The sequence below is a fragment of the Pholis gunnellus genome, assembly GCF_910591455.1.
Source record: "Pholis gunnellus genome assembly, chromosome: 5".
NCBI lineage: Eukaryota > Metazoa > Chordata > Actinopteri > Perciformes > Pholidae > Pholis > Pholis gunnellus.
In genome coordinates this window covers 22,882,472-22,906,008 of record NC_136531.1, presented here as the reverse complement: position 1 = coordinate 22,906,008, position 23,537 = coordinate 22,882,472, and the positions used below count along the sequence as shown (strand labels likewise).

The 23,537-nt window shown below is 43.9% G+C and overlaps 2 protein-coding genes across 3 annotated transcripts in view; both read left to right on the top strand.

The window, feature by feature from the left end:
* Positions 1-11,290, top strand: part of mast1a (microtubule associated serine/threonine kinase 1a) — a gene marked incomplete at both ends in the record, with an annotated part of 60,605 nt that extends 49,315 nt beyond the window's left edge. The window contains 13 exons of the mRNA XM_079159450.1: positions 352-484; positions 1,605-1,770; positions 2,092-2,193; positions 2,934-3,056; positions 3,235-3,344; positions 4,753-4,916; positions 6,899-7,143; positions 7,225-7,476; positions 7,565-7,797; positions 8,081-8,203; positions 8,520-8,656; positions 9,145-9,332; positions 9,561-11,290. Of these exons, the coding sequence (XP_079015576.1) occupies positions 352-484; positions 1,605-1,770; positions 2,092-2,193; positions 2,934-3,056; positions 3,235-3,344; positions 4,753-4,916; positions 6,899-7,143; positions 7,225-7,476; positions 7,565-7,797; positions 8,081-8,203; positions 8,520-8,656; positions 9,145-9,332; positions 9,561-11,290 (3,706 nt within the window). The remainder of the gene's footprint in view (positions 1-351; positions 485-1,604; positions 1,771-2,091; positions 2,194-2,933; positions 3,057-3,234; positions 3,345-4,752; positions 4,917-6,898; positions 7,144-7,224; positions 7,477-7,564; positions 7,798-8,080; positions 8,204-8,519; positions 8,657-9,144; positions 9,333-9,560) is intronic.
* A 3,448-nt stretch (positions 11,291-14,738) lies between these two features.
* On the top strand, positions 14,739-23,121 carry atg4da (autophagy related 4D, cysteine peptidase a). Of its 2 annotated transcripts, XM_079158780.1 has the most exons (12): positions 14,747-14,870; positions 15,004-15,095; positions 15,983-16,250; positions 16,352-16,435; positions 16,801-16,974; positions 17,608-17,959; positions 18,055-18,119; positions 18,232-18,383; positions 18,540-18,618; positions 19,687-19,763; positions 20,000-20,119; positions 21,853-23,121. In XM_079158780.1, exons 3-12 carry the CDS (start codon positions 16,034-16,036, stop codon positions 22,033-22,035), a joined length of 1,503 nt encoding a protein of 500 aa, XP_079014906.1. In that variant the 5' UTR covers positions 14,747-14,870; positions 15,004-15,095; positions 15,983-16,033; the 3' UTR covers positions 22,036-23,121. The 2 variants fall into 2 exon arrangements, with proteins under 2 accessions (XP_079014905.1, XP_079014906.1); XM_079158779.1 differs by having other exon boundaries at positions 14,739-15,095.
* The last annotated feature ends 416 nt before the right edge of the window (positions 23,122-23,537 follow it).

The following is a 23,537-nucleotide window of genomic DNA, read 5'->3' as shown; positions in this document are numbered from 1 at the left end:
TAGGTTGAGGGGATTTAATGGACACTTAGCCTTGTGGCTACAACATGTCTGAATGCCTCGGTTGCCACTCAAAAAGAGGAGGCAGTCCTCAGGCCTCAGGTCTGCTCCAATGCCTCTTCTTGCTTCCGTGCACTGAGCTCGGTGAGCTCGGTTAGTGTCAGTTCATTTATGTTAGCAAACTGACAGAAAAGTAAATAGTAGTAGTAATGCTCCAGGGGTGAGGGTGCATCTCGGTCTCAATGTTAAGTTTCTTTGTGCATAAAAGTCAACCTGTGACCACGACACAGCTTTTAAAAATAACCAGATAGTCTGTTAAATATGGCTAAATGTCTGTTTTCTCTCTCCTAACAGTCTACTGATCACCTCCATGGGGCACATCAAGCTTACAGACTTTGGCTTGTCGAAGATGGGTCTAATGAGCCTCACCACAAACCTGTACGAGGGACACATTGAAAAAGATGCCAGAGAGTTCCTGGACAAGCAGGTACGCTGCCTATAACCGAGCAGCAGTGTGTTTTGTAGGTTTTTGAACATTAATTGAAGTACTTTATCCCTACGTATGCATGTAATTAGCGACCGTATGAACGAGGTGTTTGTAATTGTGAGAGAGGATGCTTGTTGGACAAACAGGCGACTGGCATTCGCAGCATCTTGTAGTGTCCTCCCGCCGTGTGCACCAACCTGCCAAGTCATCTGGCAGAATCAATGGTCCTCAAATGATGACACTGCGTTACAATGCTTCCTGCGTATTCTGAATTAGTGAATCATCACAACAACCACTTTGAGCAATTATAGTTATTGTTTATGCTCTGAATGAAATCAGTCTTGAAGCAGGCATCTGTTTTTCTGCCAGGATCAAATCACATCTGCGGATGAAACAGACCAGAGATTCTGATTTTGGAGAGTGTTTCTCATTCACTCACTCATGATGGCATGTGCTTTGTATTCGCTTTCAGATCTCCTGAACTATGTGTGTGATTATTAGAAATGAAACCTTGAGCATGTCATCAATGTGGAAGTAAATGGTTTCCATTTTACTGCCCCAAGTGTTAAAGGGTTGGTTTGTTTGACTTCAGCTGCCGCACTGAGGAAATGGATTAGATACCATTTTTGGTGCAAAAATTCAAAATGTGACATTTGAAAGTTTCACAGACCTTGTTGTGAAAAGTTTTGACTGTTTTTAGTTCCTAATCAGTCAAAATAAACAGGATATTGTACTGTATCCGTATCAGGATAGATGCAGCTCCTTTCGACTTCATTGTTTTGGCTCAGAGGCAGAACTATCTGAGGGTACATGTCCCCCTCCTCCTCTCACTGTTCAATGAAGTAGTAGACATCTTGTGCTATTGCACATTCATAAACCTTTTTAATGAGGGATAAGGGAGTGGAAAAACTATTTCAAAGACAAACTATTATACAAAGCAGACCATTTTTACATGTCATACATCATATCTGAAGGGGCCATTTAAACAATATTTGAGGAAAATGGACAATGATGTAACTTGGACAAGTGGGATTTTGTCAAGCATCTCCAACCCATCTTTCTTTCCCTCTCCGTTCCTCTCTTTTTCTCCTTCTGTCTCCCTCGCCCCTCCATCACTCAGGTGTGTGGTACTCCAGAGTACATCGCTCCAGAGGTGATTCTCCGTCAGGGCTACGGAAAGCCGGTGGACTGGTGGGCCATGGGCATCATCCTCTATGAGTTCCTGGTGGGCTGCGTGCCTTTCTTTGGAGACACTCCGGAGGAGCTGTTTGGGCAGGTCATCACAGGTAAGAAAATAGTGTTGGTTGATTTGTGAAGACACTCACAGACTGCATCAAAAGCTTCACAGTGTGTTTCCAGTCAATTGGGTTTCTGGGTTAATGTCTAGCTTTAAAGTAAATTTATAGTTTTATCAAAAACTACCACAACTTTTAGAAATCTATGCTTTAATGATCAGTGCACTGCACCGACATGCCGGTATTAAAGGCAATTTTGCAGAAGTTTGGACCAGCCTATGATTTGTCATTTTTAAGACTACTTCAAAAGAAGGCAATTTCTGTGTTCCTCATGACACCGACCTTTTGCTCTCTGTTTGTCGTCTCCGTCAGACAATATAGTTTGGCCAGATGGCGATGACGCCTTGCCTGCGGATGTCCAGGACCTCATCTCCGCCCTGCTGCAGACCAACCCTCTTGTGAGGTTGGGTACAGGTACTAACGCTTTACATTTACTCAATTAATTACTTATTTCATTGTATTTCAATTGTATAATTGTATTATATTGTTTCAATCTAGTTGTTATTTCATGCTGTTTTACTACTATAGCTGTTATTTTATTTTTTGATTCTATTTTATTACCTTTTTTTTTGTTAACTTGCTAAATTGCTTTTGTCTTTTCTGTTTTTTTCATGGTCCTCACTAGTTTTTTCTTATTTTCTTGCTTTTCCGGGGCCGCTTTTCTACAATAAGTTATCAATATTTTTTATTGATTAAAACCGTGCACACACAGAGCACATCATTGGCATTCATTTATTCATTACATTTCTTGAAATTTGGCACAAAATTCCACCTGGACTCAATGTTGAACTGATTAGAATTTGGAGGTCAAAGGTCACTGTGACTTCAGAAACCACGTTTTTGGCCATAGCTCACAAATTCATATGCTACCTATGACAATTTCCCTCAAATGATGAAGTGATGACATTTCGGACAGACATGGATGTAAACTGCAACTTGACAGGTTGTCAGAGGCAAACAACCTGCAAAAAATCCAGATAATGAAAAAATCAGAAATATGTCAGGATAATTTAGGATTTTGGACCAATACTGTTTTGGTCTCCACCAACTCCTGAGGGAAATATCTGGCTCTTCAGCTGTTAAATGCTCCACTGTGTTCTATAGCTTGTTGTACTTTGAGTGAGGCCGACAGGCTTTGTTGTTCGTGCCACCAGGCGGAGCGTTTGAGGTGAAGCAGCACCCGTTCTTCACAGAGCTGGACTGGAACAGTTTGCTGAGACAGAAGGCAGAATTCATCCCTCACCTGGAGTCAGAGGAGGACACCAGCTACTTTGACAGTAGGTTCCTCTGGGTTTATGTACCTGTAACGTACAGCTGTTGCACCACAGGTACAATCACTTTCTGACACGGCTCCACTCGCAAATGCAGTTTTAATGTTGAACTGACAGCTCATATATTTCATCTCCTCTCGCGCTTTGTTTCACGCTTTCTCTCTCTCTCTCTCTTCCCTGCCAGCCCGCTCGGATCGGTATCACCACATCAATACGTACGACGAGGATGACACCAATGACGATGAGCCGGTAGAGATCAGACAGTTCTCCTCTTGTTCTCCTCGCTTCAGCAAGGTTAGACTTTGCCTCTCTTCCAGCCTCTCCTCTGTCATCTCTCTCTTACTCTCTCATTCACTGGGTTTTTCTTTTTCATCTCGCTGGTCAACATGTTTAGTTTCTCACTTAACACTTTTTTTTTATGACATCACACTATATTATGACATGTCACACTGTATAATGACATATCACACTATACTATGAAATCACACCATAATATGACTCATCACACTGTACTATGACATCACACTATACCAGGGGTATTCAACTGAAATTCAGCAAGGTCCATTTAGAGAGGATTTCCTCATGCAAAGGTCCGTAACATCACAATACAACATCCCCGTCCTCTTTCCTCTGTTAATCTGGGGCCCTCGCTCTACAGATGTGTGTTTGATGACAAGCTTTCTCTGGCCAAGTCTCTTTTAATTTAGAGCTGTGACTCTCTCTCTCAGTGTGCCAGCGTGTTCTTCCCGTCACTTCTTCACTCCTCAGAAAATCAAAAGTGCCTCATTGAGGGGCTCAGTTTCAATTACATTTGAGGTGTTTTTGAAGTTACGGTCGAGGGCTGCTGAGTTGCCTCTCTCAAGCAAAGCCTCTGCTGACTACATACACACACATAATGAGGTCTGCAGTAAACGCACACATGTATTTGATTAATTATCCTTTTATTCTCTTTTTTTTCATTTTTAACCAGGAAGTTTTGTACAATGTTTATATTCGTACAGTTGCAGGTCATGTTTTTACATACATCAGAAACCCAACCCAACTGCAAATACAATAGCTATATAATAATAATAGGAAGGAGAAAAGAGAATAAGTAATAGTTAATAAAATAAATACAAATAAAGCTAAATAATAATAATGATAATGGGTGAATACAAAGTACTAATACCACATGGGAGCCCTGACAGTACGTCAGGAAGGGCCTCCAATTCTTCAAATGTCTTATCAGATCCATGTAGAGTGTAGCAGGACATTATGTTCTCAAGCCATTGATAATGTGTGGCTGGGGCAGCTTCTCTCCATCTCAGTAAAGCTGCACGTCTAGCTGTGGCAAAAGCCAGCGCAGATTCATTATAATTTATTGATGTAGAGCTGCAATGATTAGTTAAATAATGCATCATAGAAAATGATTACATTTTGAAGTAAAAAAGGGCAGAAATTCCCAGGTTTCAGCTTTTCGATTCACAAAAGACACATATGCAGTAGTACTGCCTAAGACCTGCAAACAGACTTTTGATGTGTAAAATAGGTGGAGTTCCCCACTGGTCAGAAATACAGGTTTATTTTCAAAGCATTGTTAAATCCTAGTACACCACAAACTGCCTCTCTACACAGCTCTGTACATCTCATCCCTGTTTCCCCAGAGCTATAAATAACTGCTAACAGCCCAAATGAAGATTGATCTGACTGTGTCCCCCTGCAGGTGTACAGCAGCATGGAGCATCTGTCTCAGCTGGAGCAGAAAGCTTCGAACTCCGTGTCCCGTCGGGAGCACAAGGGCCCGCGGGAGGACAAGGTGACCAAGAGAGAGAGCCTGGGCAGCTTCAGCATGAGAGACAAGAGCTGGAGGACCGGATCCCCAGAGATGTGAGTGGTGGGCGTTATTGAATGTTGGGTGGTAGAGGCATGTGGGCAATGGGGGGGGGGGGGGGGGGGGGGGGGTTATACATTCTGTGTACTTCAGATAGGACTCAGGGTGTTCACAAGGTGCTTCCCTGAAACTGTCACATACCCCAGTGTGCCTGAATAACTTGTGCTTTCTATCTCACTGACACCAGTTATGACACTTCTTTAAAAAGAACTCGGCCCGAGAGGTCACACTCACTTTTAGTCAACAACAGGCTACAGATCCCACCTCTGCAAAGTTTGGAAAAGTGGAAGTGGATGACTGGTTTATATGACTCACACAATATGTCTCTGACGTGTCACTTTTTTCACGATTTGTTGATGAATATGCAAATGTGGCTGCTTTTCTCACTCAAATCCACTGTGTAACTTCCCAATTAAAATACACAAAAGGATAATTCCTGGTAAATCTAAAACTATTGGTCACAGGTGGTTTAATGTGACTGTATTTGAACCCTCGATAGATAACTTAGAGTTATTATCTGTATGACTCTAATAGCGATGTTACATATTGGATTGAAAAAGAGACCTCACATTACCTTGAATGAAGGCTTTTAGTTTTTCAGCCCTTTTAAATAAAAACTGACTCTGACCCTGAGTTCTAGATTCATTAAACATAATTGTGCTCTGTTGCTTTTGCTTGTCGTGCTTTGAGGCAGCTCACAAAAAGTCCAGGCTTCATATTATTAATACATTTCCAACTGAGAGCACACAGCAGAGGCTGATTGCCGTTTACTTCTCATAACTCCATTTCACCTCAATCTTCAGGAGGCATGCGTCTGGATTTCAATCTCTCTACATCCACATGTTAAATAGAATCATTCATTTATATATTCTGCATTCATAGTGCTTAGAAAATGTAATACGGTGAAGGTGGCACATCACTTTTTACCTTTCATATTGGATTTTCTGTCTCCCATATCAAGTAAGAATAAAGCTCAATAAATGTATTCATTTCTTTAATTAAAGGAGCTTGTAAACCACCAAAAGTTATTTTTACATTCAGTGTTACTCACCAAAACGCAGGGTGTGTATCCTTGAGCAAAGCCATTGTACATCCATGTTTAATAGCGAGCAGTCTTTGCTGGCACATTGCAGAATATCTCTGCGCGCTAGATTAGATAACGTTAGATTCAACTTTATTTTCACTGCTCAGTTCAGAACGAATTGCAGTTTAGCATCCAACACAAAGTGCAAAAAAGCTGCTAAGAGCAGAGTAATGTACATGCGGTAACATAAATCATGCATATAATGGACAGGGCTCGATATGAATCTGCTGGATATATACAGTATGAACAGTATGGACAATGTGAGAGGAATATGTTGAGATTTAGTATGCACAGGAGATCAACCGCTACAGTGGGCAGTGCAAGTATAAGTGTGTGGTGTAAGATGGGGTTAATGGGGTTGGTGTCACCCCGGTGCAGAGGGGAAGAAGTTATTCCTGAGCCTGCTGGTCCTGGACCTGGTCTGTTTCTGGGGATTGAGATTTTTGAGATTGAGAAGAAAAACAATCTCAACAAGTTGATCATGGTGACTTTTTATTATCGGGATAATCATGAATATTCGAACATTTCCACCTCAGAATGAATTGTGATCGCTTTGCCATTCACTTTTCATCCAGCCCCATCATCGGGTCAAAATGTGTGCAATACTTTGATTAATGACAACATACCTCAAAACTAATAACATTCCCATCAGCCTCAGCTGTACCTTGTTTGGTGCTAATTACCAAATGTTAACATGCTAACATGCTTCATGGTAAGTATTACACCTGTTAAACATGTTAGCATCGTCATTTAGAACATGTTAGCGTGCCGACATTAAGCCCAAAGCACAGAGACTAGACTCTAGACTCCTAGCCTTGTTGGATGATGGATTCCTACAGAGAAGACACTGTTTGCATTTTCTTTTTTGTCTTTTCATTGTCCTTCCTCTTGCAGGAAGCGCCTGTCTTGTTCAGAGTCCCTCTACATGGAGGGGGATGCGAGCCCTCCTCTTGGCGCTCGCCGACGCTTCTCAGCACTGATGGACACACATCGTTTTGCCTCACCGCTAGACGGTGAGCCAGACTTTCTGTCCCGCCAGGCACCCATGAAGGTCCGTGGAACCTCACTGGACGGGACCAGTGTCCCCTCACCAAGCCTCCTGGAGCAGAGGAACGGTCTGAAGGAGATTAACGGAGCAGGTAATACCTCATTAGATGACTATGTCATGCTACTTTAAACAAAAACAAACATAATCTCTACATGACTCTACATTCTCACAGACAAGTCCCCTAGACATGGAGAGACACCGGGAGTTACCACGGCCCCGTTAACCCCAGGTCCTGCAGTAGCCGATCGTGATGTGATGACCCCTCTGTACGACCCTCTGGGGCCCCGGGCCACCAATGACCTGGTCCTCCGCAGAGCGCGCCATCAGCATTTGTCTGGCGACAGCGAGAAACGCAACTCCAGAGCTGGAAACAAGGTCATCAAGTCAGCCTCTGCTACGGCCCTGTCTGTCATCATACCATCAGGTGAGCGCCGCAGGGAAAGGATGGAATGAAATCCTGTCGGTAATAATAGTTTCATGGCACGCTAATACGATACTTTGTTCCTCTCCAGTGGAGCAGTATGGCGGTTTCTCTCCGCTGGCCAGCCCCATGTCCCCCCACTCATTCTCCTCCAACCCCTCGTCCCGAGACTCTTCGCCCAGCAGAGACTTCTGCCCGGCAGTCAGCGTGCTGCGCTCTCCCATCACCATCCATCGCTCCGGAAAGAAGTACGGCTTCACTCTCAGGGCCATCAGGGTCTACATTGGAGACAGTGACATCTACAGCGTGCATCACATTGTTTGGGTAAGAAACTTGTAGCAGTGTTTAGTGAAGTCTGTGAACTCACATAAAGAAGGATGGCTTGTCCTGAGTTTTTCTGAAGTTAATAAATTGGGGTTCAGATTTCACCAGTTAAATATGCTACTAATATTACTTATAAAATAAATGGAAAATAGTTCATGCTTTCTTCTAATCTAAGTCTCAATCATATCAAAGTACTAGTAAATACTGTCTAAGATTCATCGAATGTCTACATGTAATTGTTTTTGCCATGTTCTGAGCTTAAAGGTTCTGTGTAACTCTGCAGCATGTGGAGGACGGCGGCCCCGCCCAGGAAGCTTGCCTGTGTGCCGGTGACCTCATCACCCACGTCAACGGGGAGTCCGTCCACGGTCTGGTCCACACTGAAGTGGTAGAGCTCATCCTCAAGGTAGGCAGCAGCAGGCGTATTCATTCTCAGGTGTACTGTTTGGTAATATCCATAGTCCTATGTATTTCTTTTATTTCTGCCAATAATAGGCCACTTAGTTGTCTATTTATAAGCTGTCAATTTCAAGGAACGGCTATTCGTGTACTTAGATGACGTGCTTGCAGCTCCCATGCACTGTAACTCTGAGCTTAGTGACTCTTCATCCTGTAGATGAAGGTAACATTTTCCTGGTCAGTTTTCTGTCGGTAAACAAGCTTGCCGGTAGATAATTACAAGGATCAGTGTAGAAATGATTTAATGTCTCTGATCTTTGTAGAGTGGAAACAAGGTGACGGTGACAACCACGCCTTTTGAGAACACCTCTATTAAAGTGGGTCCTGCCCGCAAGGCCAGCTACAAGTGTAAGATGGCCCGACGAAACAAGAGGACCGTGGGAAAGGACAGCCAGGACAGGTAAGAGCTTACGCACCTGCATCGCAGCAGAGACGTTGTCTTTGATGTCTTGTCTTATGATGATCCAAAAGTAAAGGAGGTGGTTGGCTTTTTTTTGTGTCTCTTTTGACTATCTCTATGTTTATCTGGTGACATTTTCAATACTTGGAGTAGTGCTTTTTGCATGTTTGAGCCTATTAATTACAATTTCTGTTTACTTGCTGATGAGCATTTTCTGAGCACATCATAATTTTGGGGTTTATTTCATGCATTCCAAATTAGTCGTTAGCCGTTAGTGTCCATTCCTTTTGGTATAGCAGGGAAATCTTTTGTCAGTTATCACTGATGTTGCAAGTTAACATTTGACACAATGTTTGACAATTTGACACAAACAAAACAGCTCATGAATTCCATGCTTTTACGATTCACAGTGATAAAACGTTTTATGTCAATCTCATTTCAAATCTAACTTTCTCTCCCTGACATTTCTCTGTCTGTCCGTCCAGCAGTAAGAAGCGTAGCTCCTTGTTCCGTAAGATCACAAAGCAGTCCAATCTGCTGCACACCAGCCGCAGCCTGTCCTCTCTGAATCGCTCTCTGTCCTCCAGTGAGAGTCTCCCTGGCTCCCCGACTCACAGCTTGTCTGCCCGGTCCCCGACTCAGGGCTACCGCTCCACCCCCGAGCCCTCATACCTGGGTAGGACACTGGAAATAATGTACTTACAAGTGTTAAAGCAACTGGTCATTTCACGCTAGAAATATTTGTTTCAAAAAATGGAATTGGCAGGAAAACAAGCTTTTGAAGCCAAACATTTTACGAACCCTAAAAGCCCAAATTCTCTTTACTTCTAAATCAAAAGTGTGTCTGCTCCTCAGGGATTCTTTTCATCTTAATTGATCTTTTCTGATCTCTGTGTTCCTTTAGGTGCCTCCTCCCAGAGCAGCTCTCCGGCCTCCAGCACTCCAAACTCCCCCGCTCCCTCTCAGCACATGAGGCCCAGCTCCCTGCACGGCCTCTCCCCGAAACTGCACCGCCAGTATCGCTCTGCCCGCTGTAAGTCTGCGGGCAACATACCCCTGTCCCCGCTCGCCCACACGCCCTCCCCCACCCAGTCCTCGCCCCCGCCGTTGCCTGGCCACACCGTGGGGAGCTCCAACACCACCCAGTCCTTTCCCGTCAAGCTCCACTCCTCGCCGCCGGTGGTCCGCCCCAGGCCCAAGAGTGCTGAACCCCCTCGATCGCCTCTTCTCAAACGGGTGCAGTCGGCGGAGAAGCTGGGCTCCCCTCTGATCCAGTCCAGCTCAACAGGAGGGCTTGGCGGTCCGCTAAGGAAGCACAGCCTGGAGGTGCAGCACTCTGAGTTCCGTAAGGATGCCTTCCTCTGTGAGCTCGGGCTCCAGAGCCTGCTGGAGACGGACGGGGAAAACTTGCCCCCTAATCCTCCACCCCTGCCCTCATCCTCTACAAACCCAGAAACCGGTGTCCTGAAGCCTGTGAGGAGACTAGGGAGACAGGAGTCACCGCTCAGCAGGGAAACACTGCTGGCTGGGAGGGAGAGGGAAGAGAGGGAAAGGGGACGGGAGAGGGAAAAAGAGAGGGATACTGATACCGGGACAGTCCTGGAGAGATTGAGTCGCTTTGGAGCAATGGGATGCCAGTCATCATTAACAAGAAAATCTCATAGTGAGCTGTCCTTTAGCTCGCAGGCTGGCCAGAACTCCAGACTTTGTGCAGAAACCAGTAAAGCTACAAGTTCTTGCACCCCGAGCAAAACAACAGGAAGTCTAAGTGGTCAGAAGGGACCTGAAAAGATCCCGCAGAGTCCAGCGGACTTAAATTCAAAACAGCAAGACCCCATGGGAGCCAAAAGTTTGTTTTCTAATATTAAAGATGTCAAGGAGCAACTGTGGGGCAGAACTGAACCGAAGCAGGAAGGAGACAACAGGGGTAGGCCTGGTGGACCCGGTGCTGCCTTCAACAGGAGCTCTGCTTCCACTCCGGATAAATCCATCGGCGTCAACGCGTCAGCGAAAGCTGGCCAGCTGAGCATGAGCAAACCCTTCAAACCATCAGGTATGGGGGACAGCCTGAGAAAGGCTGGAGCAGAGAGCGGCGACTCGAGGACTCCAGACTTCGGCTCCAAAAGCCCCAAGCTACCAGTGCGGGTTCTCGCCCCCGCCGTCCCCCCACATGGGCAGCCGCTCTTGCTGGGTAAGGTGAGGCAAGGACTTGGGCCCGTCAACTGCTACCGGGGGACTCTTGACTGGGAGGACAAATGCCGCCTAGAAGTGGTGGAGGAGCATTCGCCTTCCCCCTCTCCCTCTCCCTCTCCGACATCCGTCACCCCCTCCCTCTGCGGACCATCGCTCTGCAAGTCGCGGCCCGTCTCCCCTGGCGACAAGACGAGCTTCGTCAGCCAGCTGACCACTGTGGCCAAAAACGTCCTCGGGCCGATCAAGCTCGGCTCCCAGGAGGGGTCCAAGAGCAAAGAGCAGCAGACTAAGGCGGCAGAGGAGAGGCAGGTAGGGGCAGCGGGAAAGTCTGACACTCCCGCTGCAGGTCGAGTGGTTGTTGGGGCTGCCGTGGTGACCCAAAGTCCTGCTGCTTCACCGCTAGAGAGGGCTGCCACGGGAAGCAGCCAGTCGAAAATGTGACCCCATGGGGTCCCTAAATGGGACTTTAGTAAAGAAAAAAAAGGAAGAACAATGCAACAGAAGTCAAGCACTTAAAAACAATGTACATTCCAGTTTCAGAGTACATGAAATGTTATTTATTGATTCCAATGATTGACTGATTCTAACTCAAAACCAGGAGTGAAACACTCCAATGTAAAGGTGCGTTCTGTGTTGATTTTCTATTATAAAGTATTTAATAAGAGGACTCTTTAATGTAACGTGGAACACTTTACCAGATGTATATGTGTGTGGGTCTATGTGAACGCATGTCATATATGGTATGTACTGTACATGTATAATAGGTACAAGAAGGTCAAAAAGTGCTTTACCGATCAAAACATGCTGAAAACTGTGAATACCAAAATCCAGTCACTCTATCTTGTCTTTCAAACCAGCGCTTTGTTCTCTCACTGCTTTCTCAAGCAAGACAATGATGAACTGAGTCTTGGTCACGTTGTAGTATTTGCATCAAACGAGGCAGCCGAGCCTCAGTTTGACTTCAGCGGGTGAGCAAGCAGCAAGAGGATGGAGCTCATTTCTTCTTCATCCAGCAGTTTACAGAGTCGCTGTGCATGGGTCAGACAAAGCCGAAGCAGGCACTCTGTCAGTGGATGTCATGTCTAGCTCTGCCTGTCGCAGGGGATTGTGTGTGTGTGTGTGTGTGTGTGTGTGTGTGTGAGAGCGTGTGAAGCCACCTTGGGTCTATTTCTGCTGCTTCTTGGAGGCTGTGTCGTCCTGCAGAGGAAAGCGTGTTTGACAGAGCTCCGGCTCAGCGCTTATCTCCCCTTCGCAGGAGGGCTGCCACAGCACCCTTTTTTTCAGCCTACACACACACACAAACACGCACACACACTCACATTACAGGAGGCAGCACTGTCAGCAGCTGATTTTATTTTGTATGCATTTAAAGCCGTGGTCCTACGAATTGGGATGCAAGTGTGTTTTGCGAGTGAGTTAAGAAGTGTGTGTCTTTTCGTGGGGTAATTACACTCAGCGCGGGTGACTCAGCAAGGGTCACGACGGGGAACCAAACTGGAAATAAACAGGCGCCATTTGGGATCCAGTAACAGTTTCAGGCTTTGCTGAACATTCCCCGACTTTATTAACAAATCACACTCAGTGATGGTAATGTGTGTGGATATAGTATACAAAAAAAGGAATCGTAAGCACATATAGAGTGAACCCATGTGTTGTTTCGAGCCCAAACGGGGGAAAGCAGGCCGTTATGGATGTAGCATACAGTTATGTGTTTGTTTAAGGGCTCTATAGATAAGGTAGGGGTTGTGGATATGGCAACAGTATATCGCAATGAACCTGTTGCTGTAAAAACAAAGTTATCTGCAGTATAATCAGAATGACTGTGTTAGGTTGTTAGGAACCACAAGCTAGGTAGTCAAGATCGATTCATGTGAAACACTTTTTTTGAGATGTAACATTTACTGATCCAACAATCTCAGCAAGAGCGCTGAGTAGGATCAAAAGTTCACCGGGAGAAACAACTTGTGCTCCTCTCTCCTCCTGGTCCTATTCGTTCGCAGTAACTCTCCGGTGTACATAATCTCATGCGACTCATTCGCAGCTGTGTGTGTGTGTGTGTGTGTGTGTGTGAGGACTGCTGTCACTGAGAAGAGTACAGGGGTTAAATGATTGAATCCATTTTTGATTTCATTGAAAAACATTGATTCTTCTAAGCTCTAGAAATGTAAACTGATTACAACAACAACAACAACAACTTCACACAGATATGCATTTCATTGTCCAAAAAGGGGGGGGGGGAATTAAACATTTGTTCTCCAACTGTTTTACATTAAGCAGGCTACTTCCTGTACAGTTGTGCTGGTAGCGGTTTTACATCAGCTGGCCACATTGTTTTGGTTTTAATCTGTCTAAAAAAAAACTAAAACAATGAGCTGGAAATGGTTCAAAGCTATGCAGAGCTACAAAGTGGGAAGTTGATTTTTGTGGTCTTGGCAGATCTTTTTACATAACCAGTCGTTAATATGTATATTTAAAAAAAACATATATTAATGCATCTTTAATGCAATACAGATTGATTTTTCCCTTTTAGAGGATCGCAATCCATGCTCAAATCAAACAATGTTTGAGGGTGTTCCAATGATTTTACACCTCTCATCAGAAAGTCTCATGCAGTTCATGCAACAAACCATCGTTTCTTTCATTCAGCATCGTACTCTACTGCCCTCCAGTGGTTTAAAACATCCACTGTGAGACATGTTTCCATAACATGTTCATTAATAATCTGCTGGAGTGAGGGTTCCGACCACTAACATACTGCAGAATGGAGGTTATTAGCCATAGGGTTACTGAATATGCATTTATGTTTATAATGACAAAAATATTTGCAGTAATTATGAAATGAACACTTGAAACATGAATTTATTCCTTTCCTGTTGTCGTGTTCTTCACGTGACTGTTAATTATATCTTCTGGAATAGGGATTGACATTTTTAATATAATATACTGTCTTATATATTCTACTGATAGGAAGCAGTTCTTTTATATCTTGATGTAATAAATGAGGCATCAGGTCAGCTCTGATAACCTGACTAAGAAAACTTAACTGTAATGTAATCTTCTACAGCTATTACGCCCATTTTCAGGCCTTTTCCCAATCAATGGTGTCTATAGTGTTACATGTTTGAGAATTTCTTTTTCTTCTTTTTGTGATTGACAGAGAGAGTAGTATAAATGCACTTTATTTGGAAAATGTGCTGGTAGTTTATAAGTTACTTTGACAAAAAAGAAAATATAGGCTACTGTATACAGATATGTATTCTAGAAATGAACACGAAAGTCCAAGTATAAAAACATTCCACGTTTCTCTGTTCACTGACAGTGTATTTATTTGTACCATGGGGCATTTTTGTTTGTGATAGATGTGATTCAAATGCAGACACCTGAAGTGCAGTATGTGGAATAAAAATTCTGAGATTTGTTCCAAGACTTGCCACCTCTTACTCTTTTGTGACTATGGTCTGTGATAACAATGCTGAAGCAACTCTTATACTATCACAATGAACACTTGCTTGGCTGCATAATAAACGTGAAAATATATATGTGTATATATATATAGTATACGTTTTTCACTATAACAATTCATAATGTCCAACGTAAAAAGGCCTATTATTTTAAACCTGTGTACATAAACTCTTCATTCAACATTCATAATATAAAATATACAATATTGCACCTGCCACTCAAATCAAACATATATATATACAAATACATATCAGTCATATATTTGCTATCATGTGATTATATTACATAACTTTAAGAGTTAATATTAGCCAATAGCACGCTGTTAATGTCTAATATATACTATAAATGATCCAATCAGCTTCCTGACGGTGCTCACGGCAACCAATGGCGTTGTGTCAGGAAAGGACAACAGGAAGTGAATGTCCGCTGCTGTCAGAGGGAGACGCTGATGCGGCGGTCAGGAGAGCAAAGCCTCCACTATGTACTGGATTATCTTCACCTTGGAGTGCACACATGAGCTTCTTTGTTGAATGGAGGAACGCGTACCATACTGCTGAAAGTAACGTTTATTAATATCTTTGGTCAGTCCGGCTTGAATGCTAGGTAGCTAACACCGGGGGCTAGCTTCTCGAAATGCTAAACTTAGCTAGCTTTAGCAAGCTAGTACATTAACGTCACATTTATCTGTGAAGACACGTAGAGTCGTGGATGAAGACCGAGGAAGTCGCTGAAATGAGTCAAAATACCACAATGCACCGACCATCTTAGCCGACGTTTACAGCAGGTACGTAGTTGTTTGCTATTGTGTCTTTAATTGTAAGTGAATTACCCGTAGCCATGTTTAAAGGGGAGGTGTAACGTACGGCCACTTGACTATTGGACTTAAATGTTGTGTTAGGAGAACAATATCGTGCATATTATATTACAAAATGACTTTGAGGATGTTGATCCTCGCGCTGGCAGTGACAGACACATTTCTGCTCTGCAGCGATGTGATCGCTTCAGGTGTTAAACAGCTTGAGACACGATGACCGCCACCATAATCAGACGACTTTCACAGCCATTGAAAAACCCGACATTCCGGTTGTCAAATGCTAATCACATGACGCTTATTCCGCACACAACTGTTCCCTTCGGTGAAACCAGTGACTGCACACAGTGCTAGTGTTCCCTGTTGAAACTGCTACTCATCAGTTTCAGACCAGGGTGGAAAAGTCACTGGTACTTTCCATGTTGTGTGCTGTGCGTTGTGAAAGACGGATGAGTGAGGTGTACACTGACGAGGTAGCAATTATTTATATTTTTTAGGAAGTGAGGACAATTGCCTTTGTCCTACAGACGGGCTGTTGTGCCGTTTCCCTAAATGAGTATGAAACAAACTTCATTTATAGCACCGAGAATGTATTCTTGACTTTGCTTTTGCCACAACAAACTTAAACAAGGGAGGGAGGCGGGAACCCCAGGAAGATCAACAGAGGAGGATCCCTCCTCTGGGGTGGGCAGATGTAGATAGATGTAGGAACGGTGAAATGACTACGTGGCGAAACAGAATTATTAGCCAGCGTTGGGTTAAAAAGCACCGACTCATGAGTACATGTCAAGTGTAAGTTAAAGAGTTTCACGCAGAGTCAATCATTTAACCTCCTTTTTCTTCCCCCCCCCACACATCAGTTCTGTGTTGCAATGAGGAGCACCAGCATTCAGCTCTGAGGGCTCAGAGGCATGAACTCCGTTTCCCCCAGCGCGGTGCAATACGTAGGGGGAGTGATGCAGGACGAGCTGGTGGAGAGCCAGAGGCAGCAGCCCCTGGAGCGGCAGGGCAGCTTTGGTCTCAGGCCAGCACAGACTCCGGACCCCTGTAGAGAGGCCACCGGAGAGCCTGACGAGATGGACAAACTGAAAGCCAAACTAATGTCGGCGTGGAACAGCGTCAAATATGGTTTGTACTTTAAGTACTCTACTGTGTCGGGGCATCGAGCTTGTTCATTGTCTTTGTTGCCACTTTGACAACTTCCATTCTCTCTGCTCCTCTCTCTCTAGGTTGGACTGTTAAGTCTAAAACCTCCTTCAACAAGATATCGCCGGTCACTGTCCTGGGACACTCCTATCTGCTCAACAGTGAAGGTTAGCTCTAAATACAGCAACGTCTTTTAAAAATCTCAAGATTGATCCCTTTCTAATCAAAAGTGCTTGTCAGTAGATGCTGCGTTTCCTCTCTACACAGAGACTCCAGGTGTTGGACTGATGTGTGTTTTGGTTAACCACAGTGGTGTAAACCCTTTTCCTTTTGAAAGGTTGCCGGGTTTACGTCAGAGAACACAACAGCAGTTGACCTAAAGAAAAACGTTCCCCTTTGATTACACAGCCCTGTAAACGGATGTTTCTCATGTCAGATACACATGAGATCAGAGTCATGAGCCGTTTGAATCAACAAAGTGTAAAAGTTCTCTTTCTTTTCCTCCCCCCTCCACCCTTTCACTTCCTCCCAGATGCGGTGGAGCGGTTTCGTTCGGCTTTTGTGTCCAGGATTTGGCTGACCTACAGGAGGGAGTTCCCTCAGCTGGAGGGCTCCACCTGGACCACAGACTGCGGCTGGGGCTGTATGCTGCGCAGTGGACAGATGCTGCTGGCTCAAGGGCTCCTGGTCCATCTGATGCCCAGAGGTTTGTCTCACAGTTGCACACAGTTTTGCTTTCACCCACAGGAAGTATAGCTGCATTTAAAGCTGGCTAGTCTTTGTTTTTTCAGTGAAACCGATCTCACAGTAGTGTGACGCATATTACATTTTTACTGTTGGAGGCAAGTACTCCTTTATATTGAAAGGACTTCAGTGAATACTTTTTCTCGAGACAGATAATCGGACAGATCTGACCACTTTTTACAAACATCTCAAAATGTTTAAGTCCATTAACACTAGATCTGTCCTGTTTTCATCTCTTTTATCTAATTCCTGTGTTCTTCTTCTCACTCTTTATATCTTTGACTCAGTTTCACTCATTCGTGTTTTCTGCTCCTCGCGTCTCTCTTTTTTTTTAATTCTTATTTTCTGAGCTTTACTTATCCTGATTTGTTTCTGTTTCTTTTCATTGCTGGCAGAGTTTGTCTCTCTTCCGCTCTCCATCATTCTGTCTGTTTTTAGAATTTCTTATTCACTGTGCCCATGCTTATTAGTTTGATATTCAAAAGATGTCTCCTCTCTGATGGTTTAATGCTGAGGACTGAAGAAAAACATTCCCCAGATGTTTTAGCCTGGCTCTACTTAGTTGCTAAGTGCGAGCCTTTTTTGTTTTCTGCAGACTGGGCTTGGCCAGATGTTCAGCAGCTGACCGAAGTGGACTTTGAGGTGTTCAGACCACGTTCCCCAGCCCGGGCTGGAGGAGTCCCCATCCCCTCCTTTGGCTCTCCACGAGGGTCCAACACCCCTGAAAAGTCCCTGACGAGTGATCAGGCGCCTAAATGCAGCCAAAGGAAGAGACCGGAGTCTGTGCGGGACAGGCAGGCAGAGCCCATCCACCACAAGCTGGTCACCTGGTTCGGGGATCAGCCCCCAGCACCTTTTGGGCTTCACCAGCTGGTGGAAATTGGGAAAAGTTCAGGGAAGAAGGCTGGCGACTGGTACGGCCCCTCTATAGTGGCACACATTCTAAGGTAAAGATGGCGGAAGAGTTTTTTTTTTTTTTTTACAAGCAAGGATTTAAAATGTCTTTGCATTGATTGGAGTTATGAATATTTTGTTTTTTCAGGAAAGCGGTAGCCAAAACCTCTGTGCTCCACAACCTGGCTGTATATGTGGCTCAGGATTGTACAGGTGAGATTGACACACTAGATGTTGTGAGAGTCCAGTTCAACATGTATTCCTTTTGGAAATATCGAAGACGTCTTCTCCATATTTGTCCTCATGGTGTTTCTGTGCTCTGCAGTGTACAAAGAGGACGTGGTGCATCTATGTGACCTGTCACTGAGCCAGACGCCCCCCGATCCGTCCAGCCAAGCCTGGAGGTCCGTCATCATACTGGTGCCTGTACGGCTGGGAGGGGAGGCCCTCAACCCGTCCTACATCGAATGTGTCAAGGTGTGAATACTCTGCGTCCACCCCACCCATCCACAGCCCCCCCCCCCCCCCCTCTGAGCTCACTAGAGAAATGTTTCCTCAAGAACTTTGTTGAAGAACTTGAGTTCTCTCTCACGTCTCTTAAGTCATATTGAAAACATCCGTGTTCATTTCCAGAACATCCTAAAGCTGGATTGTTGTATTGGAATCATCGGAGGCAAACCGAAGCACTCACTTTACTTCGTTGGCTTCCAAGGTGAGAGCTTTTTCTTTTTGTTGAAGGAATCAAGGGATTTAAGAACAATGTTGTTATTCCGAAGAAGGAACTCTGTGTTCTCTGGAAACACCGTGGACCATAGAGGACCATAGAGCTCTCGTCTCTGCCGTTTGTCTCATGGTTGTCTCATGTCGACGGTTGGTACACTAAGGTCTGTGCACAGTGAGTCAGTTACTGTAGGGCTCAGTGCACAACAAATGACTGTAGCTGTGTTATTTAGTGACTATTTATGTAACATTCAAAGCTCTTCTTCTCTGTCCTCTTGCTCTCTGTCACTTTTTCTTGAGGCAACAATCTTTTGAATCGGTGATGAAGGCTACATGACGGGGATACTGCTTTAGCTGGTTAGCCTTTCCTAACCATGAGTTAAACTGACTGACTTCAACAATTTAAACACAGCATGGTAGAAGCACAATACTACACTTTAACATTTTTACGATATTCAAAAACAACTGGGAGCTGACGAAACTTCTCTTTTAGCTCATGCGCTATTTTTTTTGTTTATCAGGACTCCTCTAAAGAGCTTCGTCTCAATCAATGTTCTGCTTCAGCGATTCCCTCGGTACAGTCAGTAATAATAGTGCAGAGCCGGTCTCCTTCAGGTGTTTGCTCATTGTGGATTGAACAATTGAACCGGCTTGTTAAAAATGTAATTTTTATTTAATTCATTTGTGAAGAGCTGTCTTCCTCCGAGCTGTGTAATTACAGTCCAGACTGAGCGCTGCCTGTGACGGGCTTAGACTCTGTCGACCAAGCAACCAACTCTTCCCCAAATGTACTTCTTAGTAATCATTGATTTCCTCTTCCTGGAACAACGATTCTGAAAATCATCAACCATACACGCAGTAGAAGAAGTGACCGCTGCTTTAGAAACCAAACCGTGTTGCAGAAAATCCACATTCATACTTTTTGTACCGCGGCTCATCGTACTCAGTATGAACAAGATCTAAGAATATTGAATCAGCAAAAATATGACTGAGCCATTCATCTGTTCGTGGTCGCTTCATACTTTAATACAGTATTTTGATTCCTCTTCCTGTCTGTTAGACGAGCAACTGCTGTATCTGGACCCTCACTACTGCCAGCCCGTGGTGGATGTCTCTCAGGTCAACTTCTCACTAGAGGTTGGTGTCATTCTCTTTATATTTATATATATATATATATATATATATGTATATATGTGTGTGTCACTCTCACCTCAGTGTGTCTGGCTTTTTATCAGATCATAATATTGAACTTCTTGGACCGTGTGACTTTCATGCTCAATAGGTGTTTTGACAGTACGGGCCGTTGGAGATAACGCGTCCCGTCATGAATTTTTATTGACCTTTTTATTGTGTCTCCTTCTGTCACTCTCTAGTCGTTCCACTGTAGCTCTCCCAAGAAGATGCCCTTCATCCGCATGGATCCCAGCTGCACCATCGGCTTTTATGCCAAGAACAAGAAGGACTTTGAGTCTCTGTGTTCTGCTGTTAGTGTGGTGAGTTACACCCTCTGTCTCTAAATGTCATAGCCTTTAATGACAGCAGAGAGAATACCATTTAACGACTGTGTTAAAGGATGGGTAAGAAGAGATTGACCAAACGCGGCCCTATCCAGGTCTGCTATGGATAATTGCATGATACTATCTATTATATATTCGAAAGGTGATCCCACAGGAGCTGGGGAAGCTGGAGCTCACTCACTCACTCGTCAGGCAGCATCAATTCAATTACATTTATTTTTGTATAGCCCAAAATCACAAATGACAAATTTGCCTCAGAGGGCTTTACAATCTGTACACATGCGACTTCCTCTGTCCCGGAACCCTCACATCGGAACAGGAGAACCTTTAACGAGGAGAAAAAAGGGAGAGACTTGTGGGAGAGCATCCCTCGTTCTCTTCTGCTCGTGGTATTTAACCATGCCGTTCTAAAACAAGAACACAAACAATGTGTCCTGAATGTAAGGCCCAAGCCCACCGCCTCTGTCACTCTTGCTGGACGTTGGGGATCCTTGTTATTTATTCTGTCAAAGTTCAATCAGATTCATTCACATAAACGAAGGAGGAGCCGCATCACAGAGCGATTCCACACACAGCAGGTTGACAAGAGAGAGATCCAGCAGCACCCACAGAGGGGCTTAAAATGCATAATACGCAAATGTATATATTTTTTCATTTCTATTGTTGTGGAATATTTCTATGCAGATGCGGGATAAGAGTTGTTTAAATAAACAGAGTCTGATGAATACTCAAAGTAGTAAGAGTCAATTTATTAGCTTGCAAGCGGAGAACAGTTTCACAGATACGTATTGCAGAGTCTGTGGAAGTGACTTCAAAAAACAGTTGCACGTACAGAGTATTTATACACTTAGAAACCATGTCCAGCGCGTTTTGCTGCATCTAGGTACCGTCCATCTCAAAGGTGTTATCGAGGTGTTGTTTCTACAAGGCGCTGGTTCCGCTTTTGCCGTCTGCAAACTGTCATGTCATGTCATGTTTCTGATGAGTCATGTTTCTTAGAAAGGACAAGTCATGGTGAGTTCATGTTTAAGCACACGAACATGAGTTCATGTTAGGTGCACGAAAGCACACGAACATTGTCTTTACACTGTTATACAGGCCTAGCTGATTACATTGTTTGTTTAAACGTTATACGCACATAAGCATATATTTTACCATTACACTATTCATCTGTTGAAATTATTTAAATGACACTTAAGTGCAAAATGCAAGCTTTCTTCCTCCCACTTTTATTTATTTTAACTGTAAAAGGAAGGTTTTCTGTTTTTATTTATTTTCAAATGTGCAGCACTTTGAGCTACAAAGTCTGTATGAAATGTGCTGTACAAAGATTATTATTATTATTATTATTATTATTATTATTATTATTATAATAATGTCCCGATACATCCATTGGGTCGTTAGCAGCCGACTATTGCTTTGACCTGAACTTGCTTTTTCCTTCTTTTTTTAATCTTTTGTTAATTTAATATCTTTTGATTTTTATGCTTTGTATCGAACACAAAATTAGCAATTTGAAGATGTCAACTAATTAGGAAAGTAATAGTAAGATTCATAGAGAATGAGAATAACCGGTGGTTACAGTTCTTCAACGATGTAAAAAGCCCTTGATTTGACAGATATGCATTTACTCTCTTGACACGACATCCGTGGTGATTCTGAAGCATTCTGGAACATTTTTGTTGACTCAGATTTTGTTGTCCTCCCAGGCTCTGTCGTCATCGAAGGAGAAGTACCCCATCTTTACCTTCGTGGAGGGCCAGGGTCAGGATTATGCACTTGAGGGTCACAGCAGCAACAACCACAGTGGACCTGCAGCCCACATTCTGCCCCCCGGGAACCTGAGCAGGAGTAACAACAGAAGAACCAGTGACGAGTTTGTCTTCCTGTAAGGCACCGAGGAGGACGATCTACTAGCTGTCACCCGTAGGGGGCAGAAGAGGACGCCTCATTTCCTTTCAAAGGGGAAGGACTTGATTCTGTTGATGGCGCAGCTGCAAGGTGGACGTGACGCTTTAGTGCTTTATCGCCTTCGCTGGTCAACGGAAATAAAAACTGTGCGGCTTCTGTTATCACCCTGTTTGTGTGGATGGGTATTATAAGCTAACTTAATGCGTACTGTCTGGAGCATCACTGAGCAACGGCAGGATTTCAAATTGGTTCATTGTTGGAAATGTTCCAACTACTTGACATATTCTTGATTCACGTCATCAGATACCCAGAAAGCCTCGGAGTCGAGCATGTATGAGCAAAACCCAGCACGTTGTGTTTTCATCTTGTTCTGAGCTGGACTGGAAGGTGATGTGATATACCACCTGCTGAAAGTCTCCCTCTCTGTTTTTAGTTCTTACATTTATTTATCAGGTTTATGAACATATTTGTGTGAGTGTGTTAGCTTAGCTTATCTGTTTGTCTTGAATAAGTGTACTGACGTATTTAAGAGTCTGTCGCGTTGAGGTTTCAAATTCTTCCAAGAGCGTCTTGAGCAGATGTAAATTGTTAGTGTGACAGTCTGGCCTGAGTATCGCACAAATGACCGGGGCCTTGGTCTCCTACATGCTTCGGCGCTCCATTATCGATCATTAAGAATAGGAAACCCTTCCAGGAATCTGCTCTGAAGAGTTACTCAAGCTCCCAGGTCGGGGGTGAAGAGATCCCTTCAGCTGGAGACGGGTGTGTGTCTTTACCTGCTAAACTGTGGTTTGTGCCATGAATCAGGATTTTTTTAGGTTATCTGGATACATTTGCAAAGTAAAAACCCAGAATAGCTCGTTGTTTTCCACTTGAGTTCAGGTTCTGGGTTCTACTTGGCAAAGTTCTACACTCAACGAGACCGGCCCAAGCTGAATGGCGTTTTATGTTGCGATGTCATTTGTGTTTAGTTTGTCCCTTTTCTACGTGAAGGCTACTACTGCAGGTTGCTCTACTACTGTTACTTGATTTCTTGTCATGATTAAACTTCAAACACTGGAATCACATTTGATTTGCATCGCATACTCTATAGATTAGCAGTTTTTTAAGAGATGCACTGTTCTGTTCTCACCTGATCCCTGCAGAAGAAGCACAGACGGTTCACCCTGAAACTAAATGCAATGTTTTGTCTTCAGAATGTAATTCAGTGCAGTTCACTCCTGTTGATTTCACGGCACTGGAAACTTCCGCCATTCAACTTTTGAAGCTGAACTGTGACCTGGTTTTTTGCTCACCTGAGGATGTTAAATCTTTATAACATAAAGTGAATACACGGCTAAACTATTAACTCCTATTTGTCAGTGATGACTTTCTGACATTTGTGTTATTATTCACAGAGTGTGAAAGCCATCTTCAAGCTGTGGTAAATGTTTAACTAAATGTTTTTGTTCTTCAAAATACACTCACAGTGGATTGGCATAAA

Excerpts from the sequence above, each read along its gene's own strand:
- atg4da (XM_079158779.1), top strand. The coding sequence starts at position 16,034 with ATGAACTCCGTTTCCCCCAGCGCGGTGCAATACGTAGGGGGAGTGATG. Across the intron at positions 16,251-16,351 it reads GTGGAACAGCGTCAAATATG|GTTGGACTGTTAAGTCTAAA; the intron begins GTTTGTACTTTA and ends CTCTCTCTCTAG. Across the intron at positions 20,120-21,852 it reads TGTGTTCTGCTGTTAGTGTG|GCTCTGTCGTCATCGAAGGA; the intron begins GTGAGTTACACC and ends TTGTCCTCCCAG.